Source organism: Phyllostomus hastatus, unplaced genomic scaffold, assembly GCF_019186645.2.
Source record: "Phyllostomus hastatus isolate PE091 unplaced genomic scaffold, TTU_PhHast_1.1 phas_scaffold_182, whole genome shotgun sequence".
Taxonomy (NCBI): domain Eukaryota; kingdom Metazoa; phylum Chordata; class Mammalia; order Chiroptera; family Phyllostomidae; genus Phyllostomus; species Phyllostomus hastatus.
Window position 1 is genome coordinate 31,380,184 of NW_025334013.1, and position 16,366 is coordinate 31,396,549.

The following is a 16,366-nucleotide window of genomic DNA, read 5'->3' on the forward strand; positions in this document are numbered from 1 at the left end:
AGAGGTCTGTGTACTGGCCTCTTGAAGCTCCCAGTGTACAAAGTCTGAACCTGTCTTTTAGCCCTGACACTTCTCTTGGTGTATCTACCAAGCCAATTTCTCTGTTAGGTTGCAAACTCTCAAGAGCCAGAACGAGGACAGATTCAAATCTACCCTCAGTGCCAAGAGAAGTACCTGGTACTTGATGGGAGCAGCAGTGGCTGCTGTATGCCCTTTGGCAAGTCCTGTTCCCTTTCTGGACTTCAAATTCCTCCCTCACCCTTAATGCAAAGAATCTATATAAAATGACCCCCAAGATTGCCCTTAGACCTGACCTTCTGAGCCAATGACTTCCTGGCTCCCGGCTCCCGTAATGACCCAACCTTGGGCAGGGCAGGGATCAGGGGTAAATCTGAAATCCTTCCACCTCCTTTGAGTCAGTGAGCTGAGGCAATTGTGCAAGGTTGCTGAGGCTTGGGGATCCAAAAGGTGCTGGGAACCTCAAGGCAGTGAGTCTAGTGTCAACACACCAGGATGCAATCACAGCTGAAAAGTCCCTTGCCCCAGGCTCCAGAGACCTGACCACCAGCTCCAACTGAGGGGCACAGGGTTTTGTCAATCCTAGAAAGTGAGGAAGCCCCCATTCACAGCCCCTCCCCAGCTTCTACACACTGTCTCCAGGAGCAGTGGCAGCAGCTTCTCAAACCACTGAAGACCAGCCTAGAACCACCCCACACGCTCCACTCCAACCTCCTCACTCCCAGCCCAGCCCAGCCCAGCTATGGCCAATGTGAGCTGAGAATACCAATAAAAGAATCCCCCATTCAGTGGGTTTTTGGTTTGTTTTGGGTTTTGTTTTGTTTTTGTTTTTTTTTTTTAACAGCACAAGCTGCCAGCCCTTATTGCACATTTCCCAAAACGGAATTCATCTCCTCTTAAGGTGGCACATGGGCCACTTCTCCCTGAAACTCCCGTCCTTGGAATAATGCTAATCTGAAACCACAGCCTTCAGATTAAGACAGACCTGTTTAAGATTGCAGTTCCATTACTCCCTAGCTGAATGAATGCTAAAATGAATGATCTTAAGCAAGATCTTCCTGATCCTCAGTTCCTTCATCTCTAAAATGGGAGCAATGATTTGTATATACAGAGTGGTTATTGGGCATTATGTAAGATTTATGAAAACACCTGTCATAAGCATTCACACATACAGGGTGGGGAAAAGTAGGTTTACAATTGTATGTGAAACAATTAATAAAGCTATTGCAATAATCACAACCTGCATGTCTTTTTTCCATTCGAATGGCTATAAACCTACTTTTGCCCCACCTTGTAAAGGATGTCAAATAGGAGCATTAGTTCCAGTCCCTAGTCTTTGTATTTTCCCCTGAAGTTGTCTGATACTTTCTCTGGAAGCTAAGAATGGAGATACCTGAAGTTAGAACTAATATGGACAATACGAGGACTATAAAGTAATAAAAGCTGCACCTAGGACACAATTATAGATTTTAAAAGGGAACGAAGGAGGTTTGAGGCTTAGGAAGGGATAGCATTTGCCAAAGGTCATACAGAAGATGTGCACATGTAGAAGAGCAGGCGAGCAGAAAGACAGCGGCAAATGAGGGAGTGGAAAGAGGTCGGGCCGAGGTGCTGAGCTGGATCCAAGGACAAGCAGCCAAGCAAAAGGATCTCCAACTGACACTGCCCCACTTCCCATGCCCAGCAGGGCTTGGCATTTGCCTTTCTCTGGAGCTTCTCCTTTTGGGTTCCTGAGTTTGCAGTAGCTTCCCAGAAATGCTAGGTAAATATCCTTGTTGTTTCATGAGCAACCAATCTGGTAATCAGATAAGTCTCTCCATACGAAGTGCTATCTCAAAGTTGGCCCCTTTTGTAAAGATGCTCCACTTCAGGCACCACCCCAGACAGATGTTCTCCACAAGGTTCCCTCCGAGGGCCTTGCTGAGGACTCTGAACCCCACTCCACAGGGTGGGTTTGGTATATGCCACACTGCTCAAGTCTCAGCCTCCTCTTTAGAAAGTGTCTGCTCCTCCCAGAAGCACCAAGAAAAGTGTGGTATGTGAACTCTGTTTTGTAACTTTTTCTTCCCAGCAAAAGTTAGACATGAGTTGCCATTTTAAGGTAATAAGGAGTTTTACTAACCTTTGAAAATATCTTGGGCTGGTGTTAACCCCAGTCATGGGAAAGCTGGAGGCACTGGGGCCAGTGTATTAGGCTACTTGATTTTTTCTTTTGGTTATGTTTTCTTTGTTTATATTGTTCTCTTCTCTATATCCCCAGCTGCCACCTCACTCCCCTCATCCTCAGGAGCCGGCACTGTCCTCATGGAAGAGGTCTGTCTTCTTTCTGGTTAATTACAGATTTGTTACCTCACCCTAAGCTCATGTGTCTTGGGCTCTCTGCTCCCTCCTTAGTGCTCATGTATGAACTCCTTCGCCCATCTCCAGCTGGGCATCCTCTGATTTAGACATCACCTAAAGGTAGAGGTTTCCCTAATTGACTTCTCAAAACATCGAGTTCAAGGAAACTCTAAACTTGTGATTTAGGACTCAGTGATGCAAGAATTCTGCATGTCTAAGATTCTATAACTCTGGTTTCACAGTGCTAGAATTCTGATTCTAAAATCCCATGACTATGGAGTCTATGCATCAAGAATTTTATGATTTTTGTGTTTCATGAAATTGCCACTGACCTAGTGACAGTAACCAGCACCCACTTGGCTTGGGTTTTTGTGATTGCTTTCCAGAGGAAGCAAGTCTTGCTCTGGGCTGTCTTCTCTGAAACCACTGAGGAGAGAGGAAGGAGATGGCTGGATAGGTGAAGGGCAGCACTCCCACCTCCCCTGGAGCTCCATGGGTGGGATATGCCCAGGGCAGTCCAGGCCTAGGCCCCAGCACTCAGTCCCTCCACCTCCCCGTCAAGCCCCTCATTAAAACTCCAGTGTCTGAGGGTAGCAGGAAAAGCAAGCTCCTTTGCGGCCCTTCCACCCAGCTGCCTTTCCTTCCTGGCCTGCCCCATGCTCCAGAGAAAGTTTACTGAGAGCCTGGCCTGACCAAAATGGGCAGAGGGGGAGGTAGGATTAAGCACTGGGCAGGGAGCCAGTGGAGGAGATATGGGAGATTCCCTGGGGAGCTATGCAGCTTTCCCTGAAGGAGAGGAAAGAACAGAGGCCGGAAGTGGGGGTGTGGGTGAGGGCACTGGTAAGGGTGGGGTGACCGGTATTGCATTGTGGGGCTGGAGCTGAGCTTCCGGCCATTGACCGATTGGTGACAAGGGAACTCCAGTCTGGCGCCCTGGGGGCGGTCTGGTTGAGCTTCTACCCTTTGATTCAGGTTCCTGTGCCTGAGTCAAACTCCCAGGAAAACCCAGAAGGCAGGAATCAGGGGTGGGGAAACGAATCCTCCAGGGCTCCTTCCTGGGAGGGTCCAGTGGGGCAAGGCTTTCCAAGGACCACATCTGAGGTTTGGGGCAGAAAAAGGGCTGGAGCTCTGGGCTTCTGCCTCCAGTCCACAGCTGTTCCCCCCACATTCCAAAGCGTCCCATTTATTACATAACGTTCCTCCAATGGTTTGGTCAGACTCTGGGCTAGAGGATGGGCCCGCCTCCCAGCCACCTCCCTAGAGCTGTCTGGACCACCCACTCCAGCCCTGAGGGCTTGGCTGAAGCAGCCAAACCCGATTTTCCCGTGGCTGCCTAGACCGGCTGGAGCAGGAAACCCTCCTCCAGGCATGGGTCCCTCAGGCCACCGTCCTCCTCCCCCTCATCTTCTACTCCCACCCCGGCCCCTCCCACACCTGTGCCACCAACCACTTCCTCCTCCACACCCCCTGGGCAGCTCCACTGCACCGACGGGTATGGTCCAGTGCTGTCCTTCTCTGGGCCTGTTTTCTTTTCTTTTTTTTTAATCCTGACTGTTCTTTTACTGTGATGGAATACACATGTCATAAAATACACAATTTTAACCATTTGTACATCCAGTGACATTAAGTATAGTCATATTGCTGTGCATCCACAACCACCGCCCATCTCCAGACCGAAACTCCGTTCCCCTTCCATGGTAACCCACCTTCCCCGCTCACCCCACCACTTTACCCCACCCTGCAACCCCCGTTTTACTTTATGTCTCTATGAATTTGACTACTCTAGTTGTCCTCGCTTTTCTCATGTATAGATTGGCTGTGAGGAGGTTCCAAAGAAAGGGGGGCATGAGCAGCAGTGGGCCACCCCTTGGATGGTGGTTGGTGCAGTGTCGGTGCACAGCCTGGGGAGGACCTGCTTTGTGGAATTCTGGGTGTGGCTGTCAGGGTGAAAGGTGCAAGGGAAGGGAGTATGCCCCTCTAGTTTCAGGTGATCTCTCTGGGAGACTGAAGAGAAAGAGAGCATCATCCCGGACTAAGTCCCCTTGCTACCTGTGTTCAGAGCCCTCGCCACAATTTAGTGCAGTGCCTTGTGTGATCCGTTTAATGTGTCTCCCATAGAGCTGCAACTCCCACCAGAAGAACTCCCACTGACTTGCTCACTGTTTTATCTCCAGAACTTGGCACCCTCCCTGGCACACAGCAGGCACTACTGACTGAGACAGAGTTTCAGATTGAAAAGCAGAAGCAGAAGCACTCCAGGGGCTGGAGACCAGCCAGGCCAGCTCACCTAACCCAGGCCCCTGCTCCAAGCTGCCACACAGCCCAAGTCTTCTCGTCTGGCCTGGGAGCCCAGTTTTCTCAGCCTCCGGGGAGCTCTGGCAGGGTGGGAGACAGTGAGCTGTATCCAGTCATCCACGGGGTCACCTAGACTGGGGTGGTGGGTGCCCTCTGGCTGCCGCTGCCTCTGGGAGCCTGAAGGGGGAGGAGAGGTGGGAGCCTGGAGGGGGAAGGGCAGTGGAGGAGCAGCATTGCAGAGGCAGTTAAAAATAGCCAGAAGAGATGATGTCATCGGGTTCCCACAGCTCAGCACCCCCTCACTCACACACATACACACTTATTCTCACAGACTCAAGTGTGGGCATGCACACACACACACATACACTTATATAGGGGGAGGTTCCTGGGTCCTGGGGCCGCAGGGGCAGGGAAGTCTGGTGAGTGTGTCTGCATGTAGGTGTGTATGTCTGTGTGCCTGGGTTTGCATGAATTTGATTGCATGTGTCTACATGCTGTATGCTTGTGTCTGATGTATGTATGTTTGTGTCTGTGTATGTTCGTTTGTAGGCACGTGTATGTTACATGTGTCACGTGGGGAGGTCTGTGTGTATCAGTGTCTGTGCACGTCTGTTTATAGGCATGTCTTTGCATGTACATGTATTTGTTGCATTGTGCATCTGTGAGTTCACTTATATTTTTACATGTCTGCAAGTGTTCACGGATTATATCATGTGTTTACATGTGTGGGCCCCCCTGTGGGCCTTGGCACTAACCCAGTCACCTTCTAGTTCTAACTGAGGTTCAGCACCTCCCCCTCCCAACACCCTGAGAGACTTCAGCCCCCACCCAGCATTGTCAATGAATTCTCTCTGTCCCTTCCCTTCTCCACATCCCATTCTCTGGCAAGCCTTGGAGTACACAGACACAGACACAATTCATTTTCTCCCCACAGGCTTCCTGAACCCCAGGGGCCAGGCCAAAGGTGTCAACCCTCAGGGAAGGGAGCCCTGGAAATGGAGCCAGATCTTCGGAGAGCGAGACACACACACTAACCCATGCATAAAGTGACACATTAGAAACAGGGTCCCTCACAATGTTTCCTGTCACTGAGACACAATGCCATGGAGACACACCTCACAGAAACCCAGTTACAGCCAATGACACGTGGGTGTACACGCAGAAAACCAAGTGGAAAATCACCAGACCAGAATGCTTAGCACCCTCCCCCTTTCTGAACTCAAACTCAGTCTTGCCCCACCTCCAAAAGTCTACCTCATCTGTTTTCCTGTCCTGGAAAATACTGACCTCAGAAAGAAACTTGGGGGCTAAAGGTGGTACACCCTCCTCAGAAGCAACCCCCTCCTCCTTCAGGCTAACCCCCACTCCCCTCCTGATCTTTATTCCTCTTAGCAGAGCTGATGCCTCTCTCTGGTACATCCACCTCCTCACAAACACACCTTAACATTCACAGCTGACCACAGGGGCACATTCACTTGCAAAGGCACACCAGCCACCTGTTCGCTTATACTCCCACTGTTCTGGTCTCACACACACACACTCACACACATCAGCAGCTATACCTACACACAGACCATCCCAGGCACACAGAGCCGCATACACCACGCTTGAGAACTCATGAGGTTACACTCAAGCGGTGAAATCTCTTTCATTCTATCTTTTCTGATCTGTGCCTCTATCTCCCCTCCCAAGGACCTGGCTCTCTGTATGTTCCAAATGTCTGCGGAGACCCTCATCCCTGTGCAGATGGGAGTGCAAGGCAGGAAGGCCCTTACCTCATAGGGCGTGTCAAAAGGTGAAGCCCAAGATGGGGAGATGGTGTGTGTTGCTGACCTTGTCCTGTCCTTCCACTCTCTAACTGTGATCCCTGAAGCCTGTCGCTGCCCTCATACCCTTCAGAGTCAGCTGGAAACACCTCAGAGTGGAATAGGCAGTTGGAGCAGAAATGATTGTATTTGGCTGCTATTCATCACCCATGGCCCCTAGAAGATGCAGATCCGGAGCCAGTTAAGCTTCTGGACTAGTTTCTGGGCATTTCTAGAGGATCAGAAAGCTGCCAGGTTGACAGAGGCGTCTGAGAACTGAGGAGAGGAAAGAGAGGGAAGAGTGTGAGGAAGGCAGCAGTTTTGGAAGCTCCACTGCTCTTAGATTCACCACTTCCCCAAGCCCTCCATTTCCAGCCAGTTCATCCTCCGTTAGGGTGCTCAGTCTTCAGGATGCCTGCCATCAAGTCTTCTCTGTGCCTTTGGGGTGACATTTCACAGAGCGTGTGTCCTCTTGAGTGCCTATGCAGGGCTAAGGTGGGGAAAACTTCAGTGGCCCTATTTTTCCAACCCCAGTCCTGGCTCAGGGCCCTTGGCTAACCTTGCAGTGGAAGGATCCACACACTGGTGGAGACAGGGTGGGTGTCGTTGATATCCCTGGCCATGGTAGCAAGATTGGTGGCTGCAGTGGTGGCAGCTGGGCCTTGGAGTTTCTGCCGGTACCTTCTGTGGCTGCACTTGAACATCTTGGGAAACCTGGGCCGAGGCCAGCCCACACCTGGCCTGCGGTTGGGGGAACGCAAACCCCGGGGCCGAGGGGCACGGGCAAGCTGAAAAGGCCCCATGGGCACAGAGAACTGTACCATGCCCAAGGACGCTGCTGGCCAGGGCAGTTGAGGTCTCTATGACATATAGTCTGTATGTGGGTGGGGCTCTTTATTACAAGTCCTGGTCCCCAGCCCCTCCCCACAGGTCAAGATCTCTCACAGTTCTCTCCATGGGTCAGTCCAACCAGAAAACCTCATCTCGGCCCCTTCGGAGAATGGAACTCTTAGTGGGGGAAAATCACTCCTTTACCTTCTCACTCATCCACACTAACAATATGAGCAATTTTTATTGAACACTTATTATGTGCCCAGTACGGTACCAAGTACTTTAAAACATTATCTCCTTCAATCCCACAACAACCCTACAAGGAGATTCTATAATTATTCCTAGTTCACATACAGCCAACCCTTGTTATTGATGGTAGTTATGTTCCAATGAAGTCACCACTATGAACACTGAATCAGCAAATACCACGTCAGTGCTCCTAGGAGAAATACAGGGTTAGATTCCTACCAGGTCATAACATTTTTGTCAATTGATTGATCAGTATATCCTCTGGTTTTACGTGTTTTTCTGTTTAAAGACACCTAATTTAAACATGATTGTTGATTCAGTAACATTGAACTCATAGCCAGTAGCACGATGACTTATACCTGAATGAAGCTCATTAGACACATGTATTTCCTCTGCAAATCACATCACAACCTTCCTGTGCTTAGCAACACTAGACAGCACTTTTGCATGACTTAGAAGCCATTTTAAACAACAAAATCACCAACAAAAAGCCCCATAATATGAAAAACATGACAACAGGCCACAAAAAGAACACTTGTTTCCATTATAAGAGCTGAAGTGAGAAGGCAGGGTATTCTCTTGTTCAACCTCCGCTGAGAACATGCGCGCTGGCCGACTCAATTTTTTTGCAGCTCAGCACGTGTCCATGGATAACTGCAAAAGTGTCACGAATATTGGTTTGGGGTTACGAATAAATTTTAGTGAGTAGGTAAATTCACAAATATGTAATCCATGAATGATGAGGGTTGGTGTTAAAAAAAAATTGAGGTTCAGGTGAAGTCACATGATCAGAGTCAGGCAGAGGTTCAAATCCATCATGGCCAAGGTCCAAAGCCCAGGCATTTAACTCTTGTTATTCTTCACTTGTGCATTCATTCATTTATTCATTCATTCAATCAATCATTCAGGAAATGTTCACTAACAGCTTCATTTGTGCTGGACACTGGGAACATAGATGAATGTGACCTGGTTCCAATTCTTCCTGAGATGAAAGGAGAAGCCATGTGGACAATCAGTGCAGGTGAAGAAACAGCTAGGTCCCCAGGGGATGTAAAACATTTCAACCCTGGGTTTCTCCCCTTTCTTATGAGAGACAGGGACATCAATGGCTCTGCCAGGCCTTGCACTGAGTTCTTATGGAACTTTGGACTTGCCCCTCCTCCCTCTACACCTCAGTCCTCTCTCTTTCCTCTTATTCCACCTGTAGGCCCCCTTCCGTCTTTCCTTCATTTCTGCAGGAGCCAGCTGGGAGACTGAGGAGCCCTCCACACCACACTCAAAGGCCCCGTACCTCCCGCCTTCCCAGCTTCCACGTTTGCCATCTTTAGTCTTACAAACTGACCTTGCCTCCATGAACATCTAGACACTATACCTATAAACCCACCTGCTCTTGGCCATGTTCTTCCTCAAGTCCCAGACCAAGGCCTCTTTCCCTGCCTTTTCTGGAAACTAACCCCTCCTGTCTTTTTAGAAATTCCATCAATGTAGACAGTCTGCTTGGTACTTAAGAGGTAGACTCTAGGCCCTGGCTGGTGTAGCTCAGTGGATTCAGTGCTGGCCTGCAAACTAAAGGGTCATGGGTTCAATTCCCGGTTTTGTGCACATGTCTGGGTTGTGGGCCAGGTCCCCAGTAGGGGTATGTGAAAAGCAACCACACATTGAAGTTTCTTTCCTTCTCTTTCTCCTTCCCTTCCCCTCTCTAAAATAAACAAATTTTTTAAAAAAGAAAGAAAGATGTAGACTCTGGCACAGACTGCCTGGGCTGAATCCTGGCTCTGCCATTTATAGGCCATGAGACCACAGCAAGAACTTAACCTTTCTGTGCCTCTGTTTCCCTATATTATCTATCTCATAGGATTGTTATGAAAGGGAGAAAAGAATATATATACATATATATCTAATCTGTATGAATACTATATTGTCATTTATAATATAATCTGTATGAATATTGTATTGTCAGTTTCATCTGTCCTGTCTCTTTAGCTGCCTCCTCCCATTATGAAAACAAAATAAATTTTAAAATCCACTTTATCCATTTCATACCCCCTCTGGCTGTGACTCTCCCCACTCTGGCCTTTTTACTCTATAGTCACTTATGTCCCAGAGTGGGGAGAAAAATCTTTTTAAAAACCCTTTAACAATTCTGTTATGTAGACTAGGAATCTAGAGGCTTAAAACCAAGTCTAAGAAATGCCCCACCCAGCGTCACAGAGCTAATAAGCACCAGAACCAGGATTTGAGCACCTGGTCTGAGTGACTGGGAAGCCAGAACTAACCCAGCACCTGCCATCAGGAATGCTGTAATGGAAGTGGGATGGTAGCCCCAAAGGATTAATAAAGGTGGGCAGTACAGTGCCTTACAACTGTGCAGGTGATGCTTTTGTGGGACCATGCTGCCACCTGCTGGCAGAGAGGGAAGGGGTGTACACAGAGTACTGCGACAGAAGGGGGAAGAAGAGAATAGGGAGGGGGAGAGAAGAGTGAGGAGCAGAGATCAAGGGAGGAGAAAGATGGGGATTTGAGGTTTTGTGAAGGGAAAAGAACTAGGAGCTGTTTGCTACTCAAAGGAGGGAGCAGAAGCTGCAAAACCTTGGTCACTTCCTTGAAAGTGTGTGTGTGAGACAGAAAGAAGCTCTCAGTGTATATCTCAGATATTGCTCTGTTGTTTATCAGTTTCTAGGAGTTGGTCCACACCGAGTTCAGTGTGGGTGTGTGTATACTCATGAGCACCAGTAGGTGTTTATGTGTGTATCTGCGTGTGAGTACGTAGATAGCAGCCTGGGCAGAAGAGTATGCTTGTGAGCACACAGGGGACGTATGCACGTATCCGCAGAAAGTTAGAAGTGTATGTGCACTGTAGTGGTGGACGGCGCTCAGAAGTTCTCAGGACCCACCCCCAGATTTCTCTTCCTTCTCAGATCAGGAAGGGCATTGCCCAAGGTTGTTGTTGCCAGGAGGAGGCTGGCTGCTCCTGTGGCTATGGGAACAGAGGCTGTGGGGACAGATCTCCAGGCAGCAGGGGGCAGCAGGGGCGAGAGGAGGCCTATGGGCTGGGGTGGAGCAGGCAGGCAGGCGGGCAGAAGGAAGCCTTTAAAACACCTGCCCCACCTGCAGGTGAGCAGTGTTGTGTGAAATCCAGCTCCGTTGTCTCCCTGCCCACTCAGTGGCAGTTTCCTGGAGCTGTTTGTCCCCCCTGGAGCCTCGGCAGATCCTTCTTTCAGAAGTCACAACCGAAGAGTCCTAAACAGGTGGGTGATGTGGCATAGGGTAAAGATTATCCTATGACGGGAACTCAATCTGGAAGCAAGTTCAGGAAGCTGGAAGGACCATGGGAGGGTCCTAGAGGAGTCTAGGGTTGCTGTGGGGAGGGGTTTAGGATATGTAGATGCCAGGGAAGGGCATGAAGTGACCTATAGCGTGGGAGTTAGACTTGAGGTACCAGTGGATGAACCTGGGGTGTTAGGATCTCAGAGTAGCAGGTGCTGGTAGAGGGTCTGGGTAGTACAGAGAGGTGGGAGTGGCAGGATGAGAACTGGGAAAAATCCTGAGGTATCAGAGTCCAGATGCAGGGGAAGCTTGGTGGTTTTATGGTTTCAGGATTCTGGCGTCTGGTATGTCAGGGTCCAATGTCAGGGCCAGGGCTATCCTGGGCTTGCGGGGGAGGTTCTAAGTCATACATGTCTGTCTCCCAGGAGCCACTATGCAGTGCTACAGCTTCATTAAGACCATTACGATCCTCTTCAATTTTCTCATCTTTGTAAGTATAAGGGTTGTGGGCTCTTTGGGGCTCCCTACAGGAGTGGGTTACAACCTGAGTGGAGCTTAAGCTAGAAAATAAGAGACTGCATTGGGGCCCACGGTGGGGAGGGGTTTTCCTAGTGTGGAAGGAGATTTGGTGGCTTCTGTATGATGGGGAGCTGAAGGAAGAGAAGGCCCAGAGACTGCACAGCAGAAGGTCTGCCTCAAGCAGCCCTATTCATTCAACACACATGTATAGCCTAAGACTCAGTGCTAAGTGCTGGGGTGACAGGTGAGCAAGCTCTTTCTCTGCCCTGGAGGATCTCAGGTCCAGCAGGCAGACAGTCTCAATGTAGTATTTCTGGCCCTAGCACAGGGCCTATGGGAGCCCATAGGAGGGGCTTGAACCCCACTTGGGCAGAGAAGACTTCCTTGAGGATATAGTGGGAGCTAGGGATTTGCCCTTCATGCAGGGTTTGTAAAGCATGCAGAAAGGCCCAGAGGTAGTGAAATCAGATATTGCTAAGAAAACCAGGAACAGATTGCGTAGGGCATGTTTGAGGAAGCTTAGCAATAAGGCATAAACCCTGGAGATGGCGGTGGAGATGGGGAGAAATGTACAAAATAGAAAAGTAGACAAAGGAGAAAATCCTCAGGTGGTGGCGGAAGGATGGAAGAAGGTGCAAGGGAGACAGAGGTCTCGGAGATGATGTCCATATCTCTGGAATGAGCAGCCCCCGGATGTCCCACAGGCAGCTTAGAGTTGCAGCTCAGGTGGGAACTGGACATGGACATTTGAAAATCCTGTGCCCACAGGTGGTCGTTGAGGCCATGCAGTGGGAGAGAGCACTCAGAGAGACTGAACTCTGAGAAACTTAGCTTATAAGGAATAAGCGAAGGAATGACCACCAGAAAGCAGATGGAGAAAGATCAATGCGAAGAAAACGAGGAGAGTGAGATAGAGAGGTTAAGGAGGACATGGCATGAAGTGTCTACCAGATTTAGCACAGGATGTCACCAGAGACCGAGACCGTGGAGCCACATCAGAGTGGGTTAGACTGAGCACAAGGTGAGGAAGTGGAGACATGGAGTGTAGAGGAATTTGGAGAAATCCGACTTGGGTGCCAGCCGTGTTTTGAGCTTCCTTTCGCTTTCAGGCTCTAACCATTATCCGTGTGTCTGGAGAAGACAACAGGATTCCAGGGATTAGGACAGCAAAGGCTCTGGTCAGAGGGGGTTAAAGGCAAATCCGGTTTGGTTTCTTGCCTCTGTTGCCCAGCCCTTACGAGGCTGTGCAAAGCAGGGCAGGCCTCGGACTCCTTGAAATTTGACACTACAGGCTGAAAATCCAGCTTTTTGTCCTTGAGCAAACATGCCTGGAATCCAGCCACAACCTGCCACCTTATTCCGGGTTCTAACCTTAGTTGCTGTAGCTGGGAAGTGGGGACTGGCCTTCAAGGTGGTGTCAGGACGACTCAACCACTGAAGCTCTGGGTCAGCATAGCTTTGCTTTGGGAGCTGGGCTGTGCCCTCCTCCCCAGCCTGGGCCTCGGGAGTCCCTCTGAGGTTTGGGGTTGAGCTATGGAGCCTCTAAGAGCTTTGGCTATACTTTGCTCCACCAGTCTCTATAAGGAGAGGTCTAGGCTAGATGAAGGGCAGGCCTGGAAACCAATCCTGAAGTGGAGCCAACTGGGGCCTCAGGGTGCCCCTTCTCACCCCCTGCCTCTCCAAGGTTGGGAGTGGGTGTAAACCTCAGCCCTGCCTTTGCTGCCATGGTTACTGTTGAGCCAGCTCAGTGCTACCACGCCCCTGTTTCTGCCTATCAGAGGAAAGAGGTGTTCCAGGCACCAATAGGCTGGGGAGGAAATTCGGTGCTCACCTGCTTGTTTTTACCTCCAGCTATGTGGTAGGACCCTGGCATGGGTGAGGGAAAGCCTACCCCCTCACATCCGCCCCGGCACCCAGTAGGTATTTGAGGAACCTCTGATCCCAGTTATATCTACCTAGGTGAGCAGCCTGACCCTGGCTATGGTATCTCAGCTCCCATCCTTCTGGCTCAACAGCGCAGGTGACAAACACAAGATCTGATGGCCAAATCCGGCCCTCCACCTTGTTTCATCTGGCCTGGCACCTTGTTTCTACCCAGCAGCAGCGCCAAGCTCTTTGCCCCTAGTTAAGCAGTAGTTACATGTATACAGTCCTAAAATTACATTCAGTCCTTTGAAGGCAACTGTGAGGCTGATGTGGCCCCCCGTCAAAATGAGTTTCACACCCCTGCTCTACAGGATATTCTTCCTCCCTACAGGAAGAGTTGTTATTTTTATTTTTAAAAAGATTTTATTTATTTACTTTTTTAGAGAGAGGGGAGGGAGAAAGAGAGGGAGAGAAACAAGAATGTGTGAGAGATACATGGTTCCCTGTCATACACGCCCCCAACTGGGGGCCTGGCCTGCAACCCAGGCATGTGCCCTGAGAATCGAACCAGCGACCTTTCTGTTTGCAGGCTGGCGCTCAGTCCACTGAGCCACACCAGTCAGGGCAGAAGAGTTTTTAGATTCCTTAGCCAATAAAAGGGGAAGTTTCTCATCTCCCATCTCCCTGACTCAACTGTGTGATAGGGGGCTTCTTGTCAGCACTGTTTCAAGGTCTGCCTCTTTGTCCCCAGCTGTGTGGTGTGGCCCTGTTGGCAGTGGGAATCTGGGTGTCAGTCGACGGGCAGTCCTTCCTGAAGATCTTCGGGCCGATGTCGTCCAGTGCCATGCAGTTTGTCAACGTGGGCTACTTCCTCATCGCAGCTGGCGCTGTGCTCTTTGCCCTTGGTTTCCTGGGCTGCTATGGTGCTCACACAGAGAACAAGTGTGCCCTCCTGATGGTGTGTCAAACCCAGCTCCAGAGGCCCATAACCAATGCTCAGGGTCCCCTCACCTTTGACACCAAGCCCTGGGGATCCCAAAACCCTGTTCTGGACTCCAGGGACCTCAGCAAAGGGGCCCCTGTCGAGTCTGTATGGGGGTGGGTTAGAGCAAGGAATTCATGAGGGACTGTCTCTCCCTAAAATTCAAACCCCTGTTTCCCATTCAGTTCTTCTTCATCCTCTTCCTCATCTTCACTGCTGAGGTTGCAGCCGCTGTAGTCGCCTTGGTGTATACCACAATGGTAAGGATCGAGGATGGGGCAAGGGGATCAGATTGGGCAAAGCCCTGGAAGTGGGCTGTGGCCTGTGAATGGCCACCTTCCCTATCAGGCCCTAAACACTGGCCTGTCCCCTCCAGGCTGAGCACTTCCTGACGCTGGTGATAGTGCCTGCCATCGAGAAAGACTATGGTTCCCAGAAGGACTTCACTCAAGTGTGGAACAGCACCATGGAAGGGGTAAGGTGGACTGGGGGAGATTTTGGAGTGGGAAGAAAGAAGCAAGGCCCCGCTGACCACCTTCTCTTCCTTGTCTCCAGCTCAAGTGCTGTGGCTTCAATAACTACACAGACTTTGAGAACTCTCCCTACTTCAAAGAGAACAATGCCTTTCCCCCATACTGTTGCTTTGATAACGTCGTCAACAGCACAGACACGGAAGCTTGTACCAAGAAGAGGGCGGAGGACAAAGCTGTACAGGTGTGGGCTGGCATGGAAGGTCGGGGCTGCTTTAAAGGCCTCAGAATGCTGAGGAAGGGTGGGAGGCAGGTGCTGACTATAGATGCTCTTTTCTCTTCCCCAAGGGTTGCTTCAAGCAGCTTCTGAAAAGCATCCGAACCAATGCAGTCACTGTGGGTGGTGTGGCGGCTGGAATTGGGGGCTTAGAGGTAAGGGGTCAAGGAGGTTGGGGCAGGACATCCCCACTGGCTCAGACCTGCTTCACCTCTCTCTGAGGCTTCTCTGGAGGAGACAGACTTCTAACAGAGTTTCATGTTGGGGGCTTGCAGAGCAGAGGGACTAAAACTTAAGGACTGTGATGATGCCCCCTCATCGCTCCCTATTTCTTCTCCACTAGCTGGCTGCCATGACTGTGTCCTTGTATCTGTACTGCAATATGAAATAAGTCTGCCTCTGCCTCCGCCAGTGCTGCTGCAGGAACTGGGAGAGGCACCCTGGTACTGCCCAGTGGGCGTGATCAGCATGGGGACAGGATCTAACAGTGTCTCTTGGGCCAGAATGGGCCTGGACCTGCTGTTGTGGAGTTGGGGTCCACCCCCTATAGGCTGTGCCTGACTTTGCCTTCCATTGATGGAGTTGGGGCCCACCTGTTCCAGAGCCAGTTCTAAGAACTGGCTATGTTCTGCCCATTCCTCCAGTCTGTCTCTTGAACCCTTGATGCCCTTCTGGCCAACAGGAGCTCTTGGTGACTCCAGTACTCCCCTGGGTAGTAAGGTACCCTATATCCTGGGCATATGCAAAATTAGCAGTAACCAGGCAGATGTGAAAAGGCACTTCAGAATTCATAAACCAATTAAAATATTTCTACTGGGACTCTTCTTATGAATCCTTGGGGAGAGGAACCCATCTTGCCTAAACTGGTCTCAGATTCCTGTGGGGCTGGAGACTCAGAAGGCCCCTGGAAAGGTAGAAGAGAAGTGAAGTGGATGTGGGTGGCTATTTCTTCCCTTCATTTGGATGCCAGGCCTGGGAGGAAGCATAACAAGGATGGTCAACAGGGCACTGGGAGGAGGTGAGGGTTGGGCCAGTTGGCTTCCTATAATGTGGGAGGACTTTGGCCTGAAACTACCCATTCCTGGTGAGGGGCACTGGACCATAAAGCTATGAAAATAACAAGCTTGTGCCCAAGTGGGGGTGGGGAAGACCAGAAATATTGCCAGGGCAATGGGAGAGGTCACTCCTTAGGCTCTGGGAAGCCTTCTGAAAGCCCCATCAGAGGATCCATGCAGGCAAAACCCCACACCTATTTCTGCTTTGGGGATTTCAGAAAGAACTTCATTTATTCTTTGCTCTTGGCCTGTCTGGTGTTGTACAGATCTGATCTTTATTTCCTCTTAACTACTCCCATGTTCTAGAAATGGGGCCTAGAAAGGCCATGTGACTAGTTGCAGTCCCACACCTTCTGTGAAGAGTTTGGACCCAGGCCATTTGACATGGCAAC

At 50.2% G+C, this 16,366-nt stretch overlaps 3 protein-coding genes and 1 long non-coding RNA gene across 5 annotated transcripts in view; 2 read left to right on the forward strand and 2 right to left on the reverse strand.

The window, feature by feature from the left end:
- Window positions 1-4,751, reverse strand: part of LOC123832298 (phosphatidylinositol 3-kinase regulatory subunit gamma) — a 114,974-nt gene extending 110,223 nt beyond the window's left edge. Inside the window, exon 1 of one of the 2 annotated variants that reach the window (XM_045859967.1) lies at window positions 4,646-4,751. The gene's annotated coding sequence lies outside the window, so the exon portion shown is untranslated. The remainder of the gene's footprint in view (window positions 1-4,645) is intronic. The other variant, XM_045859966.1, reaches the window with a different exon arrangement.
- LOC123832301 lies at window positions 1,587-4,614 on the forward strand. The gene is made up of 3 exons (XR_006788024.1): window positions 1,587-1,780; window positions 2,279-2,331; window positions 4,533-4,614. It is a non-coding gene; the product is annotated as an uncharacterized LOC123832301 (long non-coding RNA).
- A 1,939-nt stretch (window positions 4,752-6,690) lies between the features above and the next one.
- P3R3URF (PIK3R3 upstream open reading frame) lies at window positions 6,691-7,261 on the reverse strand. The gene is made up of 2 exons (XM_045859971.1): window positions 7,018-7,261; window positions 6,691-6,734 (listed from the first exon to the last, which is right to left on the reverse strand). Exons 1-2 carry the CDS (start codon window positions 7,259-7,261, stop codon window positions 6,691-6,693), a joined length of 288 nt encoding a protein of 95 aa, XP_045715927.1.
- Window positions 7,262-10,596: 3,335 nt separating this feature from the next.
- TSPAN1 (tetraspanin 1) lies at window positions 10,597-15,738 on the forward strand. Its single transcript, XM_045859970.1, has 8 exons — window positions 10,597-10,786; window positions 11,231-11,295; window positions 13,942-14,148; window positions 14,358-14,432; window positions 14,549-14,647; window positions 14,728-14,886; window positions 14,991-15,074; window positions 15,263-15,738. The coding sequence occupies exons 2-8, from the start codon at window positions 11,239-11,241 to the stop codon at window positions 15,308-15,310; spliced, it is 729 nt and encodes a 242-aa protein (XP_045715926.1). The 5' UTR covers window positions 10,597-10,786; window positions 11,231-11,238; the 3' UTR covers window positions 15,311-15,738.
- The last annotated feature ends 628 nt before the right edge of the window (window positions 15,739-16,366 follow it).

Excerpts from the sequence above, each read along its gene's own strand:
- P3R3URF (XM_045859971.1), bottom strand. The coding sequence starts at position 7,261 with ATGGGGCCTTTTCAGCTTGCCCGTGCCCCTCGGCCCCGGGGTTTGCGT. Across the intron at positions 6,735-7,017 it reads GTGGATCCTTCCACTGCAAG|TTCTCAGACGCCTCTGTCAA; the intron begins GTTAGCCAAGGG and ends TCCTCTCCTCAG.
- TSPAN1 (XM_045859970.1), top strand. The coding sequence starts at position 11,239 with ATGCAGTGCTACAGCTTCATTAAGACCATTACGATCCTCTTCAATTTT. Across the intron at positions 14,149-14,357 it reads ACAAGTGTGCCCTCCTGATG|TTCTTCTTCATCCTCTTCCT; the intron begins GTGTGTCAAACC and ends TTTCCCATTCAG. Across the intron at positions 14,648-14,727 it reads GGAACAGCACCATGGAAGGG|CTCAAGTGCTGTGGCTTCAA; the intron begins GTAAGGTGGACT and ends CCTTGTCTCCAG.